This window comes from Sciurus carolinensis, chromosome 6, assembly GCF_902686445.1.
Source record: "Sciurus carolinensis chromosome 6, mSciCar1.2, whole genome shotgun sequence".
In the NCBI taxonomy this organism is placed as follows: Eukaryota; Metazoa; Chordata; class Mammalia; order Rodentia; family Sciuridae; genus Sciurus; species Sciurus carolinensis.
Window position 1 is genome coordinate 75,700,047 of NC_062218.1, and position 24,435 is coordinate 75,724,481.

At 35.8% G+C, this 24,435-nt stretch overlaps 1 protein-coding gene across 1 annotated transcript in view; it reads left to right on the forward strand.

Moving 5' to 3' along the window:
* The window catches only part of Adgrv1 (adhesion G protein-coupled receptor V1), a 583,921-nt gene that overhangs the window by 226,739 nt on the left and 332,747 nt on the right, over nt 1-24,435 (forward strand). The window contains exons 60-73 of the mRNA XM_047556631.1: nt 698-815; nt 1,782-1,905; nt 2,801-2,939; nt 3,107-3,292; nt 3,554-3,786; nt 5,902-6,050; nt 7,948-8,149; nt 8,641-8,860; nt 11,098-11,337; nt 12,625-12,774; nt 13,779-14,252; nt 18,638-18,781; nt 21,012-21,186; nt 22,986-23,121. Of these exons, the coding sequence (XP_047412587.1) occupies nt 698-815; nt 1,782-1,905; nt 2,801-2,939; nt 3,107-3,292; nt 3,554-3,786; nt 5,902-6,050; nt 7,948-8,149; nt 8,641-8,860; nt 11,098-11,337; nt 12,625-12,774; nt 13,779-14,252; nt 18,638-18,781; nt 21,012-21,186; nt 22,986-23,121 (2,690 nt within the window). The remainder of the gene's footprint in view (nt 1-697; nt 816-1,781; nt 1,906-2,800; nt 2,940-3,106; nt 3,293-3,553; nt 3,787-5,901; nt 6,051-7,947; nt 8,150-8,640; nt 8,861-11,097; nt 11,338-12,624; nt 12,775-13,778; nt 14,253-18,637; nt 18,782-21,011; nt 21,187-22,985; nt 23,122-24,435) is intronic.

Below are 24,435 nucleotides of genomic sequence, written 5' to 3' on the forward strand. Positions count from 1 at the left end.
GGAAAAAAGTGTAGGAAAATAGGATGCATTCAGCAAGAAACAAGTGGAGCATATAAAAACAAAGGAAAACAATCTGAAAGGTGAAGGTAAGAGAAAACCAAAATGTGTATATAAAATACCAGGTTCCTTAATGGAAGCACTGGATTTTTTTTTATGAATTAGGCTCTTGTATTGCTGCTTCTGGTCCTTTTGTTAACCAGGAAGGTGCCAGTAATAACTTAACATTGACAAAACAGGCCGTGAGAAGGATGTCAGTGATGATTAACAGCAGCAGGCATCTCTGGGCTGTGGATTGCAGCTGGGACTATAATCTCAGGTCATCCATTGCATGCTTTTTCTTTTGAATGGAGCTAACTCCCCTTACAAATATTAAATCTCTGAATTTTGCCATTGTGCATTATGATGTAACCATTTTGTCCCCTAAGAGATTGGACTCTAGTGTTGAAAATTTTCAGTAAACTTAGGAGATGTGTTATTTTTTTTCCCATTTTTCCCATTAAGAACCTAAATGGAATTTATGGTCAGAGATGATTTTTTTTGTATAGTAATTCTTTCTAGATGCGACCCTAATTCTGGATGACAGAAAGGACACACTTAAAAAGTGATTATGGGCATAAAAATTATTCTGCTAATAAAAACACTCAAAATTTGACTTTGGTCAATCTGGAAGATTTATTGTTCTTCTCATTTGATGTAGACAGAGTCTCAGAAGACCATTGTATTGCATGCATTGCAAGACACCATGTTGGAAAATGACAGGCATTTTATAATTCAGCTGTTACCAATTGATGAGGTAGAAATATCTCCTGCAAAAGGTAAGAGAAATTTTGGAAATTAAAAATTAGATTAAACCAGGTAATCAGTAGTTACAGAGATAGGCAATGTTAGTTTTCTAATTCCTATAATGTTTGCTAAAACATAAAGATCAAGGTAAATACATTTTAAAATTAAAATTATAATACCCTATGTTGGTAAGGCATAGGTCAGAGATTTCATACTGATTAGCTGTGACTTTTTAAAAAAATATCAAAAAATTAAATATGGTATCTTCCTACTTGGTATGACATTAGGAGACTGGCTAAATGTTGGAGAATATTATGCAGTCATTCAAAATGATGTTACAGAAAATCAATTATATTGAAAATGAAGAATAATTATGTGGGTAATTGTTATGTTAATAAAATAGGCCTCAGAACAACATGCTCAATTTAATCCCATTTTTGTAATGTACATGTTTTCTTTTTTCTTTTTTTTTCTTTTTGTCTGGGCTGGGAATTAAGCCCAGGGCCTCATGCATGCTAGGCGAGGGCTCTGATGTGCTTGTCTTATGTATGTTTGGAATTATGTATTTGAAATGTTAATAGTGGTTTTTGATTTTCTAAATTTTCTAAACATTTTAATGTTCACATATTACTTTTATAATACATTATTTTAAAACAACATATTATGTTTGATATGTACAGAATACCTGTTTTCATCTGAAACTTGTAACTAGATACTTTAACATTTCAGAAACAGGCATCATATGATCCATATGATGATTTGTTGCTTGGATCAGTAAAAAATGCATCAAAAATATTTTATTGTGTGCTCTATCAACAATAATAACAGTAAAAAGTGGCCTATAAACTTTAGTTATAAAAACTTTATATTGCCATCAAAACTCCTCCTATAAATGGGTCTGTGACATAAAGCAAATTCTGTGGTCAAGAAAATTCGAGCATCACTGTTCGTACTTCTGGTAGTTATCCTTTCTGTGTTATATGTCACCTTCAACTTAGGTAGTGCATCAATAATCATTCGGGGAGAAAGGGGAGAGCCAGGAGAAATTGGGATAGCTCCATCATCTAGGCATATCCTCATTGGGGAGCCCTCAGCAAAATATAATGGTACTGCTATCATCAGGTAAGGGCTTCAGTTTTTTCTTTGCCTATGTGGGGTGAAGATGTTTTGTTTAAAGGATTAGCTTTGGTACACCATTCTTAGTACATACACAGTGCATGCATCATCGTTTTATATAGAGGTAACCTCATCTGGAGATGCTGCACTCCTTAGACTGAAACGGAAATTAGATCCCAAGAAGTTTTCAGACTAGTGGATGATCTGCATAACCTACACCAAGGAAAGCACATGGAGTTGAGATCAAAAGGTCCTTGCGTTCAGCCCTGTTCTGTAGCTAAATGTTAAATATAGGAGTTACTTCATCTTTGTAAGCATGTATGCCTTAGCTGAAAAACCATTTCTTAGAAAAGGATCGAGATCAAAGATTTTGATTCTAAGTGTTACAGTGTCAGGATTTATATAACTAAATTGGTATGATCAGAGGCATGTTTGTTTCTCCCAAATTTTCTCATGAGGAATAGAGATGGCAGCCATAAAGAAATGACTGGATTTGACTCTATATTTTATCTTTTTGATAGTTATCCAAAGATGATTCTTTAACCTTTTCCATCATCATGCACATGTATGAAATGTTGATTGTTATCTGGAGAAGTTTGTTAGGCTATTCATATTTCCTGCTCTGTGTATTAATTAAAAATCTGTAACTACTTCTTTTTATTCCCTAAACTTCACACTATTAATGTTCAGCTTTTTGTTAATATGCTTGTCGAGATATATTTACACTAGCTCAGTACTTTCTAAATACTTTCTTGTAATTTAAAATTGATAGATGAGTTTAGTTAAAAGCATAATGTTCTTGAAATAAATGTAATTTGGTTACTGTTGGGTGACTCACAAACATTTAGGGAAAGTACCAGCAATCAAAATGTATTGAATATACATTTGTGTATTGTTGTAGCCTTGTTCGTGGCCCAGCAATCTGGGGGGAGGTCACAGTGTTCTGGAGAATCATCCCTCCTTCTGTGGGGGTGTTTGCTGAGACATCAGGAAAACTGACGATGCGGGATGGACAGTCTGCAGCCGTTGTAGTGATACAGGTATCAATGTTGCTAGTTTGTTATGCCATTTACTATGTGTGTGTGGTGGTGGTGTTGGGGTGGGCTGAGAGGAGGTTAATAGCAGAATGTGTTGCTGCTTTTTATGTAAAACGTATGTTTAAGTTTTACAGATTTTACTGCTAATGACTGTTTTCATCCCTCTCTAGGCTTTGAATGATGATATTCCTGAGGAAAAGTCTTTCTATGAGTTTGAACTCACTGGAGTCAGTGAGGGAGGAGTGCTGAGCGACTCCAGAAGCATGGCCAACATCACTGTGGTGGCCAGTGACTCTCCCTATGGCCGATTTTCCTTTTCACAGGAGCAGCTTCGAGTGTCAGAAGAAGCACAGGGGGTATGATGTGATATGCTTAAAAATCTTAATATTGTTCTTGTTTTCGATATTGTGACTGCTCTTTAAAATGCATTCCCTTGTTAGCATTCTAAGGTTTTTCACAAACATATTTAATTGCTCCTAACATCATTATTTTAACATACATACTTTATAAATTCATGTTTAACTTCAACATAATCCTGGTAAATAGTCTTTAATTAGAGATAATGTTTTCTGGTAGATTAGACATCCAAATCAAATGAGAAAATGCCTTTTGCATAGGTTAATGTCACAGTCATCCGTTCAGGTGGATATTTTGGCCTGGTGAAACTCTGGTACCAGACTGTGAGCGGGACTGCAGATGCTGGCTCGGATTTTATTTCTGCATCAGGAGAACTTCTCTTTGAAGCCGGAGAGATGGTCAAGAGTCTGCATGTTGAAATCCTTGATGATGACCATCCTGAAGGCCCTGAGGAATTTTCTGTAGCAATTCTAAAGGTGGAACTCCAGGAAAGGTAAAGGAGAAAAGGAAATAAAAAAAAAAAAAAAAAAAAAAGGAGAGAGGGAAAGAGGATGAGTAAAAGCTACATGTGTAGATATTAATATTGGGGTGTACAACTGCTCTTTTCTTGCTTTTTTTTTCAGACTTGTGTGACATTCAAACAGGTCATAGAAGGGAAATTATAAAAAAGACTAGGTATTATTTTTTGCACTTTTCTGAGTTTTAATTTTTCCCTTGAATATGCAAAGTATATGGTTCTGGTCTGTGGATTCATTCAGAGCAGGCAGGGAACAAGCATGATATGGTGTCTAGGAATTTGGTGAGGAAAGAACCTAACTGTTCTCTAGGTCACGGGCCTTTTGGTGTGGCAGAATTTGCTCCCTACTGTTTCTGTACCTGTGAAAGGACTGGAGGGAGGGACGTCTTTCACTGTGTATCTGAAAGCTATATTGTATTATCTTCTTACGGGTGAAAGAGGTAGATGCTGCCCAACACCAGTTTTAAAGTGCAGAAATTTTTTAGTCAAAGATGGTTGGCTGTTAATGTGCACTGTTTTTAGTGAAGATAAAAAACTAACCATCATGGGTCTTTTTCATTCCCTGATTTAGCAGATCTGGCTCAATTGACAAGACAGAAAACACCTTAGCATGTACTTCAGAACCCATGATTGAGCAGCTCACAGGTCAAAACAGCCTTGCAAACTCCTCTCCTCTGCGCAGCTTACACAGGCTCCAGAAAGGGGATCCTTCCACTAGAATAGCGTTTGTGCTTACAGAAGTCTGAAACAAAATTTTCTTGCACTTGAAAATAGTTTTCCTTTTGTTACCTAATATCATGCTTCATAAACTTTTTAAACTAAAATATTCCTCTTAGTGACTTAGGTAGAGGATGCATCATCCCAGCTGGGGGAAATATAGTTTTGTGTTTACTTATACTTCAAATCTTTAGTTTCCTAGAAATGATTTATTGTCTGGCAGTGGGAATGAATTTCTACACATATTAAATGTGTTAAAAGTAAAACTGGTCACAACTTGGACTAAATAAGTGCATTTTGGAAGAAATAGCTAATTAAATATGAGATCATATTTGTGTTATTGAATATAACTAGGACTCGAAGATTTTTCCCTTTTTGGCTGTCCTTTAAAAAAAGTAGTTCCTACTTAAGTTTAATTCTGGGAAAGAAGTTTTTCCTTCCAGATGAATTTCTAGACTTTCTTTGATCTGAAAAAGAAAGTAGTATAGCACAGTGTTTCCCCTCTTTTGCCTGCTTGCTAGAATTGTTACTACTTTGATATTAGTTTATGGTAATCAGCGAACTGATTACCATACTGGTAATAGTTTATCATTTAATATTTTAATCCTCAGATTTACAATTTTGCCCAACACAAAATATTTACTTACCACTTTTAACCTTTCAGTATAAAGTAGGGTATAAACACAAAAAGTAGAATTTAAGAATTGTAAGAAGGACTAAAATCATATACTGTCATTGTTTTATCTTTAGAAATTAAAGTGACATAAAGACCTGTAAGTCAAAATTTGTTTGATGAGAATAGCATCTATCTAAAAAAAGATCTTTTGTAGAAGTTATTATACAAGTAAACTACCCTCAATATAGAGGAATTATAGTTTCATTAAAATATTTTCTTAAATATTGATGGTTTAACTTGAAATTTACTGGCAAAATAAGCATTGTGTCTTTAAAGTAAACCTCTTAATCAAGCAATGTAAATCTCACACCTAGCTGATTTACTTTCTGAGTGCCCTAGGCACATTACTGTAGCATGTACTCAGAGGCTATCTCCAGAGGTTTGTTTTATTATAGCTGCTTCCAAATTTCCTAATAGTTTTACTATGTTCACATTGCCCAAGTTTAGTGATTTTATATTAGTTTTGGTTTCATGTAGGTACCAATAATTGGGAGCAGCACAGAAATCTTTTTCAAAACATTATTTTGAAAGTAAAGAGCACCTTAGTATTGAGGATCCTTTAAAGCATTACAATACTTAACAATACTAAGTAACAGGAGCTGAAAGATTCTACAGGATCTTTCAATTCATGCTAAGCAATTATATATTTATTATTTTTTTTGTGTGTTTTAAAATATTATTTCTTATGACTTTCCAAGAGGATATGATTTTACCATCAAAGAAAATGGACTTCAGATAGATCAACCTCCTGAAGTAGGAAACACTTCTGTTGTTCGAATCATAATAATGAAAAATGATAATGCAGAGGGTATCATCGAATTTGACCCAAAGTATACTACTTTCAAAGGTAGGTCTAGGTGGTTTACTTGTAAGTTTTCCACCATCTTTTGAATTACAAAGTATCTGAACATGGCATTCAGTTTGAATCTGTGTATGTAAAATTTTCTTGGTTTGGTATGTATGTGTGTCTGTGCACACACATTTATATTTATATTTTTATATTTGCTCATTTTGGAAAATATGTTTTCAATTATCATTATTGAACCTTGAACCATTCTGTATATGGCAAAGCCAAATGGTTAAGAACAAGTAAATCTAGAAAAAATTATGCTTAACCTTAGGATTATTAAAATGTTTCTGTTTTAAATATTTTAATGAAAAGCTCTCTAACATTTAATATTTAATTACCTATGTGATGAGAAATGATTGAATATTCACTTTTTAGTGAACAATCATCTAATGAAATGACTTTGTAACTGATCCAGACACAGATAGTAGTATCTGGATCTTGATCCTGCTTTCTGGAAACAGTTCCTAATATCAGCTTCTCTTCTGTAGAAGTTCCTTTCTGTGGAAGCAGAGTACAGAGAATATGACTTAGATCCCATTCCAGGAAAAAAGAGACAGATCCCTTTCTAGGAAATGATTTTATTCAAAGGCAGAATATAAGGCGAATAAAGGGAAGAGAGAGGAGATGGGAATAAGAAAGACAGTGGAATGAATCAGACATAACTTTCCTATGTTCATATATGAATACATGACCAGTGTAACTCCACATCACAAGAATGGGATCCTAATTAGAATAAGTTATACTCCATGTATATATATGTCAAAATATACTCTACTGTCATGTATACCTAAAAAGAACAAATAAAAAATGCTATGTAATCTAAAAAATTAACATGTTAATTTATTTGTGCAATTAATTTATTGACTCCGTTACTTCTATCAAAATTCTTTGATTACCTGCACTTTTTAAAGTTCATCAAAAAAGTCACTGGAGAAATTGGTTTATAATGACTTTTTTATGGGTAGATCGTGAAAGACATTACTATATTTTGTGAACTTCAGGTTATAGCTAGTAAAAGTCATGTTGAATCTTTGCATAAAAAGTTGTTTGTTCTGGTGATATAGCTCAGTTGGTAGAGTGCTTGCCTCACATGCACAAACCCGGGGTTCAATCCTCAGCACTACCAAATTTAAAAAAAAAAAAAAAAAAAAAAGAAAGAAAAAAATAGGAATTTGACTATCTATTCCCTGACTTCTGATTTACTCTCTTTTGGGGAATCTTGGGTAGTCCCTATTTATATATAGTTTTTATGTAAGTACAGTCTTAGTTAGCCATAGGTAAGTGAACTCAATTAACTGATATTTTAATATGTCAAGATTAGTACAACTCAAGAAGAAATAAAGATTTTTAAATTAATTTTTAAATTGAAATCAAGCATCGAGGATGCAGTTTCATAGTCACAGTATATTTTAAAGGACCTGAAAATATAACAGAATTTTTTATATGTTGACTTTTGAAGTATTCATATAAATAGCATATATTTCATCTATTTATAGTATTCATATTTCAATTAAATATATGGAAGCAATCCAGGATGGTTTCCTTTGAGTACATATTTGAAGCGTTTCTCAAGTTCAGCTAATGTTGTCTTATAAACCAAGTCCTATATTTGTATGTAGTACACAGAGAAAGAATGCCTGTGCTAGTGATTAAATAGATTGTTTTGATTCTAACCTTTCCTGTTCACTATAACTTTCAACACCTAACGAACTACATTATTCCTAAAATATGAGTTATGAAATTATCACTAATCATTTTAAAATTATAAAAGATTACAAAAAAAAGTGCATGCCTTGTTACATCATGTTTTAGTTGCCTAGTTTAATTAGTCTGAATTGTATAAAAGTTGGTTGCTTTGTCCAGTGTACCAATTAATTCCCAGTTCCCTTTACAGTGGAGGAAGATGTCAGGGCAATTGCGATCCCGGTGGTGAGGCTGCACGGAACTTATGGCCTTGTGACGGCGGATTTCGTCTCTCAGAGCTCCTCTGCTGTTCCTGGAGGTGTCAGTTATATGCTGCATGGGAGTTCAGTCACCTTTCAGCATGGACAGAACTTAAGTTTTATAAATGTCTCCATCATTGATGGCAGTGAAAGGTTGGTAATCCAGGAAATAGGGTGGACCCACATAAAACGTGATGTTGTGGTCTGACTTTAACATGTGTTTTGCACCCATAATACATGTGCCCATTGAGAAATAGAAGATGAAAGACTTTGGGGGATACTGGGGTTATAGGGAGGGCCTGGAAGACCACGGTGATTGTGTATGTCATTTCCTTTCAAATAGAAGAAATAATTTTGATTCCTCTAGACTTAAAAAGTCTAATCAGAACGTGGAAACATCCTTCGTTTCACTACCTTAAGCCTTAAGCCACCGAAAAGAGGGGAGGAAAGTCTAATAACTGTCCTAGGTTATGTAATATTGATGTTGATCATTCATGCTTTCAGCTAAGCACCCTCTTCTTCCATTTGGTGTGTGACTACTATGCCTTGAATATGTATGATCAATTTGGAAAATGACTAGTTATTTGGATTTTACAAGCATTTTAATATGTTTAGACTCAGAATTGCTCCTTCTTGCTACGCAGTGAATTTGAGGAGCCTTTTGAAATTCTTCTCACTGGAGCTACTGGTGGAGCGATCCTTGGGCGCCACCTAGTGAGCAGAATCACCATCGCCAAGAGTGATTCTCCATTTGGCACTATAAGATTTCTCAATCAAAGCAAAATTTCTGTTCCTAACCCTAACTCCACAGTGATTTTATCCTTGGTCCTAGAGCGAACTGGAAAACTCTTGGGAGAGATTCAGGTACAGTTATTTTTCCTTTGATTTTAAAAATAATTTTTGATAGACTGTGTATGATTTTGGATTTTCTTATTCTCCAAATATATTTGTTTATTTACAATAAATAGTATTTATTAGTTACCTTGTATGTGTAAAATGGCTTCTGGATAAGATGATGCACATAAAAGTGTAATGGGCATACATCTTTCCTCTGGGAGCTATTGAAAGCAAGTTAAAAATTAAGTGAATGATTCTGGTTAAATTAATCAGTTCGACAAGTATTTACTGAGAGATTCATATGTGCTGATCCTAAGAATATATTAGTGAATTATACAGATCTTATATCTGCTCTTACAGAGTATTTATCCTAGAAAACAGAGTTAAACAGTAATGGAAGTAGTAAAAACACATTATCTGATAACTATTAAAGCTCTGCTTGTAAAATTGTGAGACACGATTGAGTGACCTGCTGGCTAATTTTCTTTTTTGTGTGGCACTGGAGGTTGAGCCCAGGGCACTGTATCGCTGAGCTATACCCCAGCCCTTTATTGCTTTTCATTTTGAGATAGATCTTGCTAAATTGCCCAGGCTGGCCTTGAACTCTCGAATCTCCTGCCTCAGCGTCCCAAGTAGCTGGGATCACAGGCCTGCACCACCACACCTGGCTACTTTCAGTTGAGTGGTGAGGGTGTGATATTAAAGCTGAAGACTGAGTGATGAGAAACAGGTAGACATATAATTGTTAGAGGGTTGAGCTTGTGGGAGTAATAGGTCCTACAGAGACACAAGCCTGACACGTTTGAGGTAGGAGAGGTCCCTGTGGTCAGGGCTTGCAAGTGATGGGACCAGAGTACAAGACGAACCAGAGGGCTCAATAGGCCCTTGATCACATAGAACCTCCTTTGCCAGGTTAAAGAGCAATTCTAGGTGAAAACAGGATGCTATTACAGAGTCTTAAGAAGGGGAATAATGTCACCTGATTGTCATTGAAAGCATCTCACCATGACCACTGTTAGGAAAGTGGTTTGCTAAGAAGCTGTTGGAGCAGTGTAGAAGCAGGAAGGATTAGGTTAGGAGGCTCTTGCCCTCTGCAGAAATGGTGGTGGAATAATATGATCAGTGAATAGACATTGAGTGTATTTTGAAGGAGAATTCATTGGGTTAAAGGTGGAGGCTAAGGTGGAGGCTGTGGGAAACAGAGTAATCAAGGATAACTTTTAGAATTTTAGTTTGAACAACTGGATAAACAGTACTGTTTTCTGATAATCAGAAGTTTGGTGGGGTGGGGGATCAGGAGTTCTGTTTTGCCATATTAATTTGAGATCATATCCGACATGCCAGTGGAGGAGTCAAGTAGGCGGGGCAGTGTGTGGTCAGAACTGCGGCACAGATGGGGAATGTGTTGACAAAGTCATTTGAAACATTGAGACCTAGGAGTGCAGATAGAGATGTGAAGAGTACAGAGCTGAGCCCCGGGCTTCTGGCATTTAGTGTTCAGAGCAGAGAGCAAGCAGAAAAGAATGAAAGTAAAGAAGGACGAAACCAAAAGGCATGTGCTCTGTGAGTACCATGCAAGCCAAGAAAGACAGGATGTAGTGTTTAAAGAAGTAGGGGGTCAACTGTGTTCAGTGCTGCTGGAAGATCAAGTTACAAGCAAGAAAAAGCACCCAGTTTTCTTGCTTTATACTTGATATGAAAAATAATACAATTTGGAATTATTGAAACTTAAAATTACATTTATTATGTGAAAATTTGTTACTTATAACAACTTATGAAGATTTCTGTTCATTTTACAATAGGAATTTAAGTTGTATTTAGAAAAGACTGCACACTCAGCAAAACGTTCACAGGCTTATTGTCTTCTTCCAATATACTTTGATTGGCTGTATACAGCAAGATAGTGTTGTACTCATAAATTTTAAAAATGTTTGTATTTTTCTGATATTTTAAAGTATCTTTCTGCTAGCTTGTGATAATTACAAATGACTAGATATTAATATTTTTCCTCTTGGTTAGATAGTTTATCCATGAAAACTGACATTCTATATAGACATATAGTTTATATTTGCAAATACCATTGTATTTTAATTAAAAAATGAGGTAGGAATTCTCTGGAGAGATCCTACAATAGTTATATATATATATTAATTTTTACATATTAATTTTTATATATTACATATATATGTTAATTTTTTCTGATACTAATCCTTTGCTTAAAACTGGTTGTCTCAATTAAAAATAAAAAACAAAACACCTTGCAGGTGAACTGGGAGATAGTAGGACCCAATTCTCAGGAAACCTTACCACCACAGAACAGAGATATTGCAGACCCAGTGAGCGGGTCCTTCTACTTTGAAGATGGAGAAGATGGAGTGAGAACCATAATTCTGGCAATCTATCCTCATGAAGAAATTGAAGTTGAAAAGACCTTCATAGTTAAACTTAAACTTGTGAAAGGTGAAGCTAACTTAGACTCCAGAGCTAAAGATGTTACATTAACAGTAAGACTGACTTTACTTTTCCTACAAAATTTTAGATTTAATAGATTTATCAGAAAATACATTTACATTGTTTGAAATTCTACATGCTTGTGTCGAATTGAAAATTATGAAGCCATAAAAAGTCATAATAATTTGCATGAATCAAACATTTTTATGTTTGTTCATTACATAGCCTGATTATTAGCAATTTTTAAATTTATTTTTAAATAATAATAGAGTGATACTTATTTTATAGTCTTTGAGAAAATTTGGTGTTTTGGAAATATTTGGCACTTTTAGGTAATTGTTATGTCATCTTTGTTCTCAAAGAAAAATTAACTTGTTATAAATCAGACTTTTTGAAGGAAGAATGGCACTTGTTTAATTAGCACAATGATGTGGTGTTAGATTAGACCTGAATTCTGTATATTTGATATGAATCAACTAGTCACCAGGGTGAGAAAGTACTGAGAATCAAGGTCACTGAAAACAATGTAGAGAGAGAGCACGATTTAATTTCTTTGTTTAGAAAATACTCGTTGAGATCTACATCTGTCGTCATTTTCTGGAGAAAGAGAACCAATAGGACATACACAGTGATCGAAAAAGAGAAAGTTTAAGCAATTGACATGTGATTGTGGGGGTTGGCAGGCAGGAAACCCAGGAAGGAGTTGAAGCTGTGGTCTTGAGGGGGAATTCGTGGGGCAGGCCAGCTGTCTGCAAACTCGAGTAGGATTCCTGAGTTACATTCCTGAGGCATCATTACTTTCACTGCAAGAAACCTGGGCGTTTGCTTTTCAGTTCTTTAGTTGGCTAGGTGAAGCCACCCACTGTCAAGGCTAATCTGCTTTCTTTAGAGTCAGCTGATCCTGAAGGCTAATCATATCTGTAGCACACCTTTATGACAACAACAGACTCTCTTGTTTCACCAAACAACTGGGGGTGTAGTCCTTCCTGTTTGATGCATACAATTAAGCATACAGAGTCTTTCTGCCTCTATCCACTTTATACTACAGCTAGAAAATATAAGATGAATAAAACTGAAATCAGGCATCAATATCATTGCAGATTTTGTAAATTGTAGTTTTCTGGATACTTGTTCCTGTTAGTTTTCAGGAATAAGAACATACTCATTTTAGATAACAGTATAGTGTAGTAGTTCTCTCTCTTAAATCAAGTAGGTAAGGCATATTATATTTAAATGTTATTTCTATGTTTTTTTCATTTTTTCAGCCTATTGGTGCATTAATATGTTGGATACTATAATTTCATCATAGTTGATCATTTCTCTGGTCTTTACTTTTTTAGATACAAAAGTTTGGTGATCCAAATGGAATTGTTCATTTTGCTCCTGAGTCTTTATCTAAGAAGACCTATTTGGAGCCACCAGCTTTGGAAGGACCCCTGGCCATTACTTTCTTTGTCAGAAGAGTAAAGGGTACCTTTGGAGAAATTACGGTATTATTTTTCGTTTGATTTTTCCAAGTAGACCAGTTTACCTATTGAATGTGGTCAAGAGGGACAGAGAGCCTGCATGTTCTTTAAAGTTTTTAAGAAAATCAAATCACTTGTGTTTTTGAGAGAAACTGAGAGGCTTTATTTAAGTACCTCTGGGCTCTCCAGATCACATCAACTCTGTTGTTTTTCTAAATTCAATTTGATTAGAGTTAGCGTGTGAAGGACCTTTCTTAGTCTTTATTGTGAAGGACTAAACTATTTCATATTTTATCGTTCACTATAAATATGAAGGCTTTTCTACTTAGACTTCTTGATTTTTTTTTTATCAATTGCTTATTATATTCTTCAGGGCTTTATTTCTCAACAGAATCTCTCCATTTGGCAAGTGTTTTTTAATGAGTTGCATTTGTGTGCTTATTGATATAGACTGAGGATGCTCTATGGAAGTTCTCATGGTATTTGGCTAAGGTCAATGACAGTCACATATTTTGTGAAATTTCTGTATACAGTTAACCTGTCTTCCAGTGGTGGATGTTAACTAAATACTTTTATGGTTTGGAGTTCAACAATATTTGAGAAGTAATGATTAATTCTTGGTAACTTATAAATATTCCCTTTATATTTAAAATAAACAAAACCAAATCCTGATGTGAAATCAAATTTTCTACTTAATTTTTATCTTCAAAGATTGCATATGGTTCACAAATTAATGTAATTATGGAACTGGCATGCTGTAGTTAATTTGCTTTTCTTTCTTCAAAATGTGCTATTATTTTAGAAGCAGGTCAAATAGTGAGAATTTTAAATCTTGTTCTGCAATTGCATATGAAAGCCTAAAGTGATTCATATACTTTACAAACTGACATGTACTTAGAGGATTTGGCTTTGGATGTAATGATGTACAACAAAATTTGTACATTATAAAGGGAAACATAATTTAAAGGTTTTTGGTTTAATGTACTGAATTATTTAACTTTGTTGGAATTTTTTCCCTTTTATTTTAGGTTTACTGGGAATTAAGTAGTGAATTTGATATCACTGGTGACTTTATTTCCACAAATGGATTTTTCACCATTGCTGATGGAGAGAGTGATGCAAGCTTTGATGTTCATTTGCTGCCAGATGATACACCTGAGATAGAGGAGGACTGTGTAATTCAGCTGGTTTCTGTAGAGGGAGGAGCAGAACTGGATGTGGAAAAATGCATCACGTGGTTCTCTGTGTCTGCAAATGATGATCCACATGGAGTATTTGCCCTGTATCCAGATCACCAGTCAATACTTATTGGACTGGACTTTATTAGATCTGTCCAAATTAATATTACCAGGCTTGCTGGAACATTTGGAGATGTGGCTGTTAGATTTCGAATATCATCTGATCATAAAGGACAGCTAGCTGCTACTGAAAATGCAGAGATGCAGCTGGTGGTCCAAGATGGTGCCAGATATAAAGTTGACATGGTGCCAATAAAGAATCAGGTTTGTGGTATTTCTTCAGTTTCCTGATTATTCTAGTAAAACTTTTTTTAGGAGAGCTCTTACTTACCTCGTAATCACTTTAAAGTCTTGCTCAGACATTTAAACATAACCATGAAAATGCACAGTAATTGTTGGACAATACATTTGTAGATTATAAGTATATTTGTGTAAATTATAGGAAGCATTTACTTATTCAGTGCTTACAAAGTTCCAGAATAGTGTAGTGAGAGAGACTGATTCCTGCTCTCTGGGACTTGAAGGGGCTGCATAAATACAGAAACTGATACATACTTTTGTCCTTGAAATTGTGGAAATCAGTATATTTTTTGGGGGAGTGGGTAGAGAGATTGAACTCAGGGGCACTTGGACTCACTTTCCCAGCTCTATTTTGTATTTTATTTAGAGACAAGAGTCTCACTGAATTGCCTAGCGCTTTGCTTTTGTTGAGGCTGGCTTTGAATTCTCGATCCCTCCTGCCTCAGCCCCCGGAGCTGTTGGGATTACAGTCATGAGCCACAGTGGCACCTGGCTCGGTATAATTTTTTGAGGGTGCTGAGAAGAGAGAGTAGCACACTGCTCTGCCATCATTGGAGGTGAGAGTGATAAAAAGGCCTGAATTTCCTGTGGGTCAAGGAGATACCCCAGCCGTCCTTCTTAGTCTTCGAACCCACAGAAAGTGAATTAAGTGACTGTTTATCTTAATTCTTCCAGGGATTGTTCAAATCACATCATTCTCTATGCTAGGAGAGAAATTATTTAATTATCTTATGATTAAGAAAGGCTCCCCAAAATAACCAGATTGCAGTCACCATGAGAAGAATCAGTAGGGTGCATTGTGAAAAATGGGGAGAATCACAAGGTCACCAAGAGGGTAGGTTGTCTCTTCTGAGGAAGAATGAGGAGTAGAATTCTGAAGCCTCTGAGGAACACGCAAATGGAGGCCATGAGGTTGAGCATCAGGGCCCTGTTTTCATGGAGGTGTGATGGCAGCCAGTGTTGCCCAAGAAAGGAGGACAGCAGAGAGACAAGGTTTTTGTCACCAACTTCCAGAGGCCTGCCTCTTATCCTAAACCTGGAGTGTCAGAAGCTCGACAGAAAGGTCCTGGGGCTGAAGTTTGGAGAGTACTGAAATCATAGCATGACCTCCTTCTCACCGTAGATCCTGACTAAGCTTACCATAAACAGGGAAGCTTGGATAGAATGTGAGATTGAAGTTTTGGTTTATATAATCTGATCTTTTATATTCCTATAAATGACAGAACACTTTGAGATCTACTTGCAACAAACCAAAGGGTGGTGGAAAGAGACCCCACAAAACACAAAGCAGGAGAAAAATGACATAGCCTCTTTTCTGTTTCATCTGTTTTATATAAAGTTATGATCAATAGAAGAAAGCCTGTCATTCAGAATAAGCAACAAACCATTACTCTAATTCATCCTTACTTTGTAAATTTTTGATCTTTTGTGCATCTAGGTCTTTAACTTTTTTGGTGTTAAATGCAAGAGAAAAATGAGACTTTTTTGTGAGATGTGGGTTTCATAATTATTACTACAAGCCTGTAGTTTTCTGGGAAACTGACTTAAGGTCATGGCCCTAATTTATCAATTTCTAAACTCCATATCCTATATCCAAAATAATGCAATACTGAGTAAAACAGAGGGACATTAAGTTAACCAGAGTATCATTGTATTAAATCTCTTTTGTAAATTAGAAGAAATTTTTAAAAATGCATTGTGCTTAGATTATGTAACTAGAAACATTTCCCAAAGCATTCATAGCATTATGTTCTGAATAGTCTAGTATAAGCTGCTAATGAATACTAGGGGTCATTCCTTTAACTTTTTAAGGAGTAGATTTGTATCATTTTATGCATTGCATTCATTTGCCAATAAGGCTTCCACAGAGATTATTCTATTATTTTACTAACTGATGTGTATAGTAGAAAGTTGCTCTCAACCAAAATATATGATATATATTAAATGGACTAAGACACTTGATCTGCCTGGCTCTTAGGTACTTTTTTTGTGGTACCTGGATCATTTTGAATGATAGTAGTTCTTCCATTTCACTTGGACAGCTTAATGGTATAGGTTATGAAGATACTTAGATATCCTAATACTATATTTGAATTATGTATGGATTTCTTAAAATCCTCTTAGAACCTATTTTGTTCTTATGATTACTATTTTCATTTAAAGGAAATAGAATTTGCTAGTTCATGCATATTTTGATTGCCATATTTGCTTACTATAACTTCTTTCTTTAACCTGTTTCAAATGCATGGGTCCCTTCTTCTTGGCTCTCATAGTTGAGGATGTGTGGTATAAGATTGTACATAATTAGATATTGGTGAGTTAATTTTTCAAGGTAACTGGGGTAAGATGCAACATGCTTATAAAACCAAGAGCAGGATTTTTTCCAAGAATCCACTTCCTCCCTCCCACTCTACACATAATACATTGTTCTCTTAGGTTTGGGATATTATTACACAATATAGTTGCACAACTCACACTATAGAGCATACAATTCTTCTTGTTCCATCCTTCTAGGTAAAAGTTAGGATTTCAGACAGGTCAGGACAGGTCAGCCAAAGGGAGACAACCAAGGCCATGACATGTCTAATCTGCTATGCTGTGGCTTCTAACTTTCAAGTGGGTTTTTGAACAATCCAAGGTTCTGCTCAGACTCTTGGTGTAGGTTTAAATTCTGGACTATGGAGTGTAAACTGTTACCACACCTGACTAACAACTGGGTTCTTGGATGCAGCACACTCTGACAGCAGGAAACACTGGTACACTAAAGAAAAAAACTAGGTTTAAAGAGGCTTAAGTGAGAACAAAGGACGAGCTTTACCTTTGTGGTTGGGTCATTTTTTGAGCACTCATCTGCGTGCCAGACTTTGTGAGAAGCTCAGCAGATACAAAGATGATTGAGACACAATTCCTGTTGCCCTAGTCCTTCTGTCCAGTGTAAAAGAGGCTCATTAACAACCAATTTAAAAAGTATGTGGGTGCTCAGTGTTGGAGATACACACAGGTTATCATGAGTCTGTAAATTCTTTCTGCTTGTGCCCAAATGGCATCAAGAATAATGAGCAATATATAAAATAGCATTGATGAGGCAGTCTTGGATCAGGGATATGGAAGGGCATGCTCCTAAAACTTTCAAGTTCCTATTCAAACTAATCTAACCATTCTTCTGTAGGGAGATCAGCTTTTCCTCAAATCTGCTGTGACTGAGGTTCAATTTTAATGTTTAATTCCTTTACCTTGAAGATCTGCTGCATCACACAAGTCTGGGATGGGCCCATGAACAGAGAGCTAAGCAGGAAGGCATCAGGGACTCAGTACTTATGATGACACCTAGCCCTTCATTCTTTAGGAAATGGGAATAAGTTATCACTCACTGCCCAGCCAGTGCCCTGCAAGGGGAAGGGGCATTTTTATAGGAAAGGTGGAGTATACATGAAATCAAGTTTGATACTATTGTTTCCTTAGCACTTGAACTAAAATTATATGTTCAGTGATGTAATTTCTTTTCACAGTGCTGGTCATTAAATCCACAACCTTACAAATATTAGGCAAGTGGTAGAGCTCTCCCCCTGGCTCAGTAAATATCATTTGGAAAGAATGAAACATCTGTTGCCCTCAGGTTGCACATGATTTGAAACTGCTATGGTGTATGCTTCCTATACTTGTGAAAGTGACACATGTTTAAGTTCCTTGCATTTGAAAGACAAAGAGACTCCTGGAAGTAGATGCTTTTATATTCAACAAGGATACAGAATTTTTAGGAATAGTTCAGGTTATGGGACAACTTGGGGGATTACCAATAACAATGTTTCTATGTAAAATTGTGTTATAAGTTTCAAAAATACTTTTAGTGTTTTAGTTCAGAACATTCCCTGTTTTGTTAGATTTAAAAATTTTGTTCATTGGTAATTTAATACCATGGTGTTAGTAATTTTTATTTATATAACATTCAAATAATCAAGATACCTAATTTAGTGTCTGTTTTCAGTAAATATCATCAATTAGTTATGACTTAATGAAGAGGAAGAAACTGGGTTTTGGTGGGTTTCAGGACCTGATACTGTCCAATAGTCTGTTCTTTTTACTCCTTTGATACATGGTTTCTTTACCAATACTGCCTTTTTGAGACTATTTGAGTACACATGGAAAGTCTGCAAGTTTTTATACTACACAATGACCACTCCTCATCTCACCTCACACTAAATGGTGGTGGTTTGTTTTAAGACTAGGGGGCACGCAACAATGAAACTGCTACTAAGGGAACCTCAGGCAGTGTGCTAAAGGTTTACTATCTCACTCCCAGAATCATTTCTTAATCATTAAAAAACATAATTGATGATGTTGGTTTCTAGGTCTTTCTGTCACTGGGTTCCAATTTCACCTTGCAGCTGGTGACTGTGATGCTCCTCAGTGGAAATTTCTATGGAATGCCAACAATTCTTCATGAAGCAAAATCCGCTGTGCTTCCAGTCCCTGAAGAAGCTGCCAATTCTCAGGTAATTGGCCTTGGTGTGGTACTGCAGCCAACCAGCAGAGGGCAGCTTTATAGGAAGGACCAAGTTCCTAAAAATTTCTTAAAAATCAACTATTTTCTTCAACCTGAATAATCCTGTGAATATCCAAAACTGACATAATGTACATCATATAAAAGTAATTTGTCAACTTTCAATATTAGTTAGGAAATATGTTTCCTTTTTTAGGGTTCTAGAAAGTTTTTATCTTGTAGAATTTGAATGTAAGTTATGGAATTTAAAACCTAACAGTCACCTTAAGTTAAAATGCCCAAGTATTTCTTGATATCAAATATTTTCTTTTTGAATTCTTTTTATTTTTACAGACTTCATTTTGATTCATTGTATACAAATCGGGTACAATTTTTCATTTCTATGGTTGTACACAATGTAGACTTACACTATTCATGTAATCATACATGTACATAGGGTAATGATGTCTGTCTCTATTGAGTTATTTATACTAAATAATTAAAATTAGAATGAAATATTAGTGAATATTTCAGATCTTTTCATTTACTGGCAGTGTACGTATTTGTTTTTGCCATTTGGGCTTTGGTTTTCTGTGCAAGTTTGTACTGACATAGATAAATGCTGGGAGTCTTTCTGTGACATAGTTGCACCCAAGTATCTGACTTCTTCAAGTTCATTGTAGGAAAGATCATTTCCCAATCATTTCCAAATTCAAAGGAGAACAAAAGCTTTACTTTCCTTTTAGACTGATTCTGTTTATATAAGACAAAGCTAGGTCTGCTGTCTGGCTCTGGCAACATGATGTATCTTTGAAGATGTTATGAAGTATAATTCAAACTCCTTCAGATGGGAGCTCAAATGACAAGCCTGGCCGGAGATGCTGATGTGGAATCTCTGTGGTTGAATGGGCAGATACAGTCTCTGGCCATTACAGAATACTCTTTAGCTACTCTTTCCTGGGTATCTTCTTCATAGTGAGTGCATTTGCTCTGTCCCCTGAAGTAGAATCACCAGCATTAAAAATTACTGAAAGGAACATGTTTGTTTCCTTTTGTTCAAGAATAAATGAGGGAATAGAATTTACTGAAAGTCTCTGAAACTTTTTTTTTTTTCTCACTGGTTATTACAAATTAGATTCCTTTACTGAATTTACGGAAAGTCTCTGAAACTTTGTTTTTTGTTTTTTCTCACTGGTTATTACAAATTAGATTCCTTTCATTCCATACCATTCATTTGGAGAAGCTAAATATCTCCTACTCCTTTTCCATGCCTGTCATCACAATACTTTAGCACCCCAAAGGACAAGTCATGTGTGCAATGTAACCTCTGTACTCCTGCCAGTATTTACATGGTGTGTGTGTTTGTGATGTGATTAGGATATGTTCATATGGTCCTCTGACCACGGAGCAAGCATGATCTTGCTCAAAGCTCTTGACAGTTGCTAAGCAAAAATCTCACAGTGACAGAGACTCTAGACTGCTGTCAAGTTGAAGTTGTCACTGTTGTTTTCTCCTCTGTGGTTCCAGAAGCTATCCTATGGCATCCTCACACGCTTTTCTGTTATTCTTCATTCTAATTTTAAGAGGGGAGAATAATTCTTACTATGTAACCATTGATCAAATGGTATCCCAAATTTATAGCTGTTTAAACTCAAAGAGGTAATCTGAACTGTCTGAATCACAGCATGAAGCCAGGAATCTAGTTTTATTCTAACTCATTGACCAGAACTTATTTCATCCAGAAATCACATACCCTGGGATTTGATGCTTGTGAAAAAGTTTTCTGATCTTCACAAAATGATAATAAGTTGAATCAAAGATTGGAAACCTTAATAGAATATCCAGTCCATAGTGCTCATTTTCTAAATGAAGAAATGTGTTGTTATAGCTTAGAAAAAGGTTAGATTTCAGTTCTAGAGAAATCAGGTTCTTGTATTAAAATGCCATTTAAAGGTTTTTTTGCTTTCATTTAACTATGGTTACATTTATATTTTTTTTTTGAATATTGTCCATTCAAGGGATTACATTTAATAAAAAAGAGAAAGCTATAGATTATAATCTGAATTATGAAGTAGAATAAATGTTAAGTATGATATGTCAGTTCTTAAACCTTTTTTCTTTAACTGAATATATTGTGAGACAAGGAAGTATATACAAAAAGGAAAGTTGACATTTAACTCACTCTTCAAAACCCCAGAAACTTTATAGAGAAATATGAAATACTATATACTTGTTTTCCTCAGGTTGGATTTGAATCCACTGCTTTTCAACTCTTGGACATTACTGCGGGCACAAGCCAAGTTATGATTTCTAGGACAGGCACATATGGTGATCTCTCAGTAGCTTGGACCACGGGATATGCTCCTGGAGTAGAAATCCCTGAATCTATCACTGTTGGCAACATGACCCCAACACTGGGTGAGTTGTAGTGTTTCTAAGGTGAGGCAGGTGTGTAAGTGACCACGTTCTCGGGTTATCCTTCCTGTGGACACTACACTGTTAGCTTCCTAGTACCTTGCTCCCATATGTAAGTGATTAGGGTGGTGAAAGCAGATTGATGAGGAAGAGAGAAACTTTTTTGAGACACACTGAAGACTTTATACCTTATTTTAAAACAGTGGTTACTAAGCAGACTACTTTGTCAATACACAAAGAGTTTGTTTAAAGTAGTTCTAAATATCTTACTTGACCCATACAGTAATAAAAAAATGCAACTTTGCATCGATTTACCTATCCATCTGAATATTTCTGACAGCACAACTATAGTTACTTTGCATACTGTATTTTAAATATTACACTGTTAGCTTTTTGAGTAAGATGCAAGTGTTAAATGGTTTGACCTCTACCATGTCTCACAGAGCCCACTGCAGATCCTTGTGGTAGCAGTTATAAAGGAGTCCTCAGTGGACGCAGAATCTTCATGCTTCCCCTTCTTCCCCTCCTTTATTTAGAGTGTCCTCCTGGTCACCAGGTGAATGCCACATACCATCGGTCATAAATGTAGTGAATCCTGTATAAGGACTGAGATCCATAGTCTCTCAGTAAAGATGGAAAGATTCTCATTTTCTCAAGGTCTCAGCCAAGAAATGGTATGAAAACCTGAAATCCTATAGAAGAGTGTGAGAGCCTGGGACAGTGAACAGGACAATATTGTCATGCCAGCTTGCATTCCGACAGGCATATCAGTGGATACAGAGTGAATTTAGATGCTTGATTGAAAGCCACCATGGCGTTAGCACTGCCTTGATAGAGAACCACCATGGCGTTAGAGGTGCCTGGGGTGCTGGGGTGTCCATAGCCCTGGACAGGTACTCTCGTTCTGATGTAACAGACACTTTCTCTGCTTTATTTTCCTTTTAGCACATCCCCTAAATTAAAGCTGTTTCATCATCTTTTTAAAATTTTTCTGCAGTAACACTTATTTGTTCCACCCCTACCCTTTCTGTCAATTTGGGTGATATGCACAGCACCATATAATTTATTTATGTACTGGTGACAACTTAGAAGGTTTAAAAATATTTATGTGTGCATACATTGTTCTTTACGCACGTATGTGTTACTGTGCTTACATGTGAAATTAATCTTCAAAAGTCTTAGTAAATTTATAAAAACTTGATTGAATTCAAATTATAGGAGCTCCCAAATAATAGATCTATATCCTTAAATAGGTTTGATTAGTATTTTGAGCTTTTTTATAATAAATTTGTCAACACAAATGAAAAATAAAATATAACGAACTCCCACAAACTCACTGACTAGATTTAACAATTGTCAAATTCTATCATATCTGTAACATGTTTTTTTCTGAGGTAATCTAAAGTAACATACATACATTGTGATATTTCTTCCTAAACGACTTCAAGACACATTTTGAAAATATGCTGGGGTCAGAATTCAAACCAATGCCTGACTCTTGACACCAACACTTGCCTAACGCTATTCTCTTACTACTGGATTTGGCAATTAAGTCAGGGAAAAAAAAAAAAAGAGTGAGAGGAGGACTCTTAGACAGGAAAGTTAGGTTTATTTGTTTAGGGGGTAGTTTTCTAAACTTTCTACAAGTTTGTGTACCTCTCCCTCCTCAAATTTTTAACGATTTATCTTTTGTGGACTGTACCAAAATTTTGGAAAAAACAATATTTCCCTACATGTTGAAGAGTCGAATTCCAACTTAAGAACCAAGGAGTGAGCTGCTTCGCTTTTCCCGTTCCTTTCAGGGAGCCTTTCATTTTCCCATGGGGAACGAAGGAAAGGAGTCTTGCTGTGGACCTTCCCCAGCCCCGGCAGGCTGGAGGCCTTCGTCATTCACCTGTCAGGAGTGCGGAGCAGTGCTCCTGGTGGAGCCCAACTCCGGTAAGACCAACCTGTTTCTCAACCCAGAAATTCTCTGAGGAGCGATCTGGGGTATCAGTCAAAACAGAAGAAACCACAGGGGTCACTGTCCTTCAAGAAGATGGAAACTCTAAAGCAACTTATGGTCTGCCTGCCAAAGACATCTGCCAGGAGGCTGGGTCTCGGTAGTCACCACCTCTGCCCTCCTAGCAGAGCTCATCATGACCTCTGACTGGGGGTTACAGCCTCAGTAGGCATTGTGGTGGTGAATATGCATTTTTTTTAAAGAGAACTGTCTTCTGCAAACCGAGGATACCTGATTTCCTCAAGTGATGACAAATAGGAATAAAGCATCACAGTAGTATAATAATGTTGTTTATTTAAGAGTACTTCCTTGATTTTAATTTTATTTCATTTTGCTATGTATCTATAATAACTATCCATTGGAACTCAGTATATTTGCAATTAAATATGTCCTGCCTAAAAGCAGTTTATTTCTCATGCCTGAGATAGGCTTGGCTAGAACAGCAGAAGGCAGACCTGAAAGCCACACTTATGAATTTAGTCCTGACTCTGTCACTGATTTGCTATGTGGCTTTGGGAAAGTTGCTGGGTCTTTCTGTTCCTCAGTTTGCTTGTTTGTGAACTGAGGAAAATATGTGCACAAAACTACTATGGATGCATGCATGCTTATGTGGGAGGGTATCTGTCATTGAAGTCAAACATGGCTTTAGATTACACATTATACATATGCTGTTTGAAAAGAAATGCTTGTCCAGAGGATATATTCAGAGGTCATAAATTCAAATACCTTTAACAACACCAATAATAACTTCCAGTTTTATAGTGCTTACCCTAAATCAGGCATTGTTTTAAGCTGTGTATACACACATCCATTCTTTATTCTTCCAAATAGCAACTATATCAAATAGATATGATTATTTGTCCCATTTTATAAATGAAGAATGATTTATACATAAGGTAATAAACCTAGTGTCACACAGCTCAGTGTTTTGGCCATAATTTGGACCCTGAATGTCTTGTCACAGGCTGAGCTCCACAGCTATTTTATGTGCTGAGTGATAGGTGCTTGACAATATAGAGGGATAGGACCTGGGGTGTCTTCCTTAAAGACATTTAAATTTACATACAATTTATTTACATGTTAATAAACTCTGTTAGTCAAAGAAAATATCTATTGTCAGAATTAGACTGATGGACCACCAATTACAATTTTTGATATAGTTATTAATTCATAATAAAAAATCATAAGAAAAGGATAAAATTTTAAAGCATGGATGTTTCTTCCAATTTATATAGAGTTTTAGCTACATT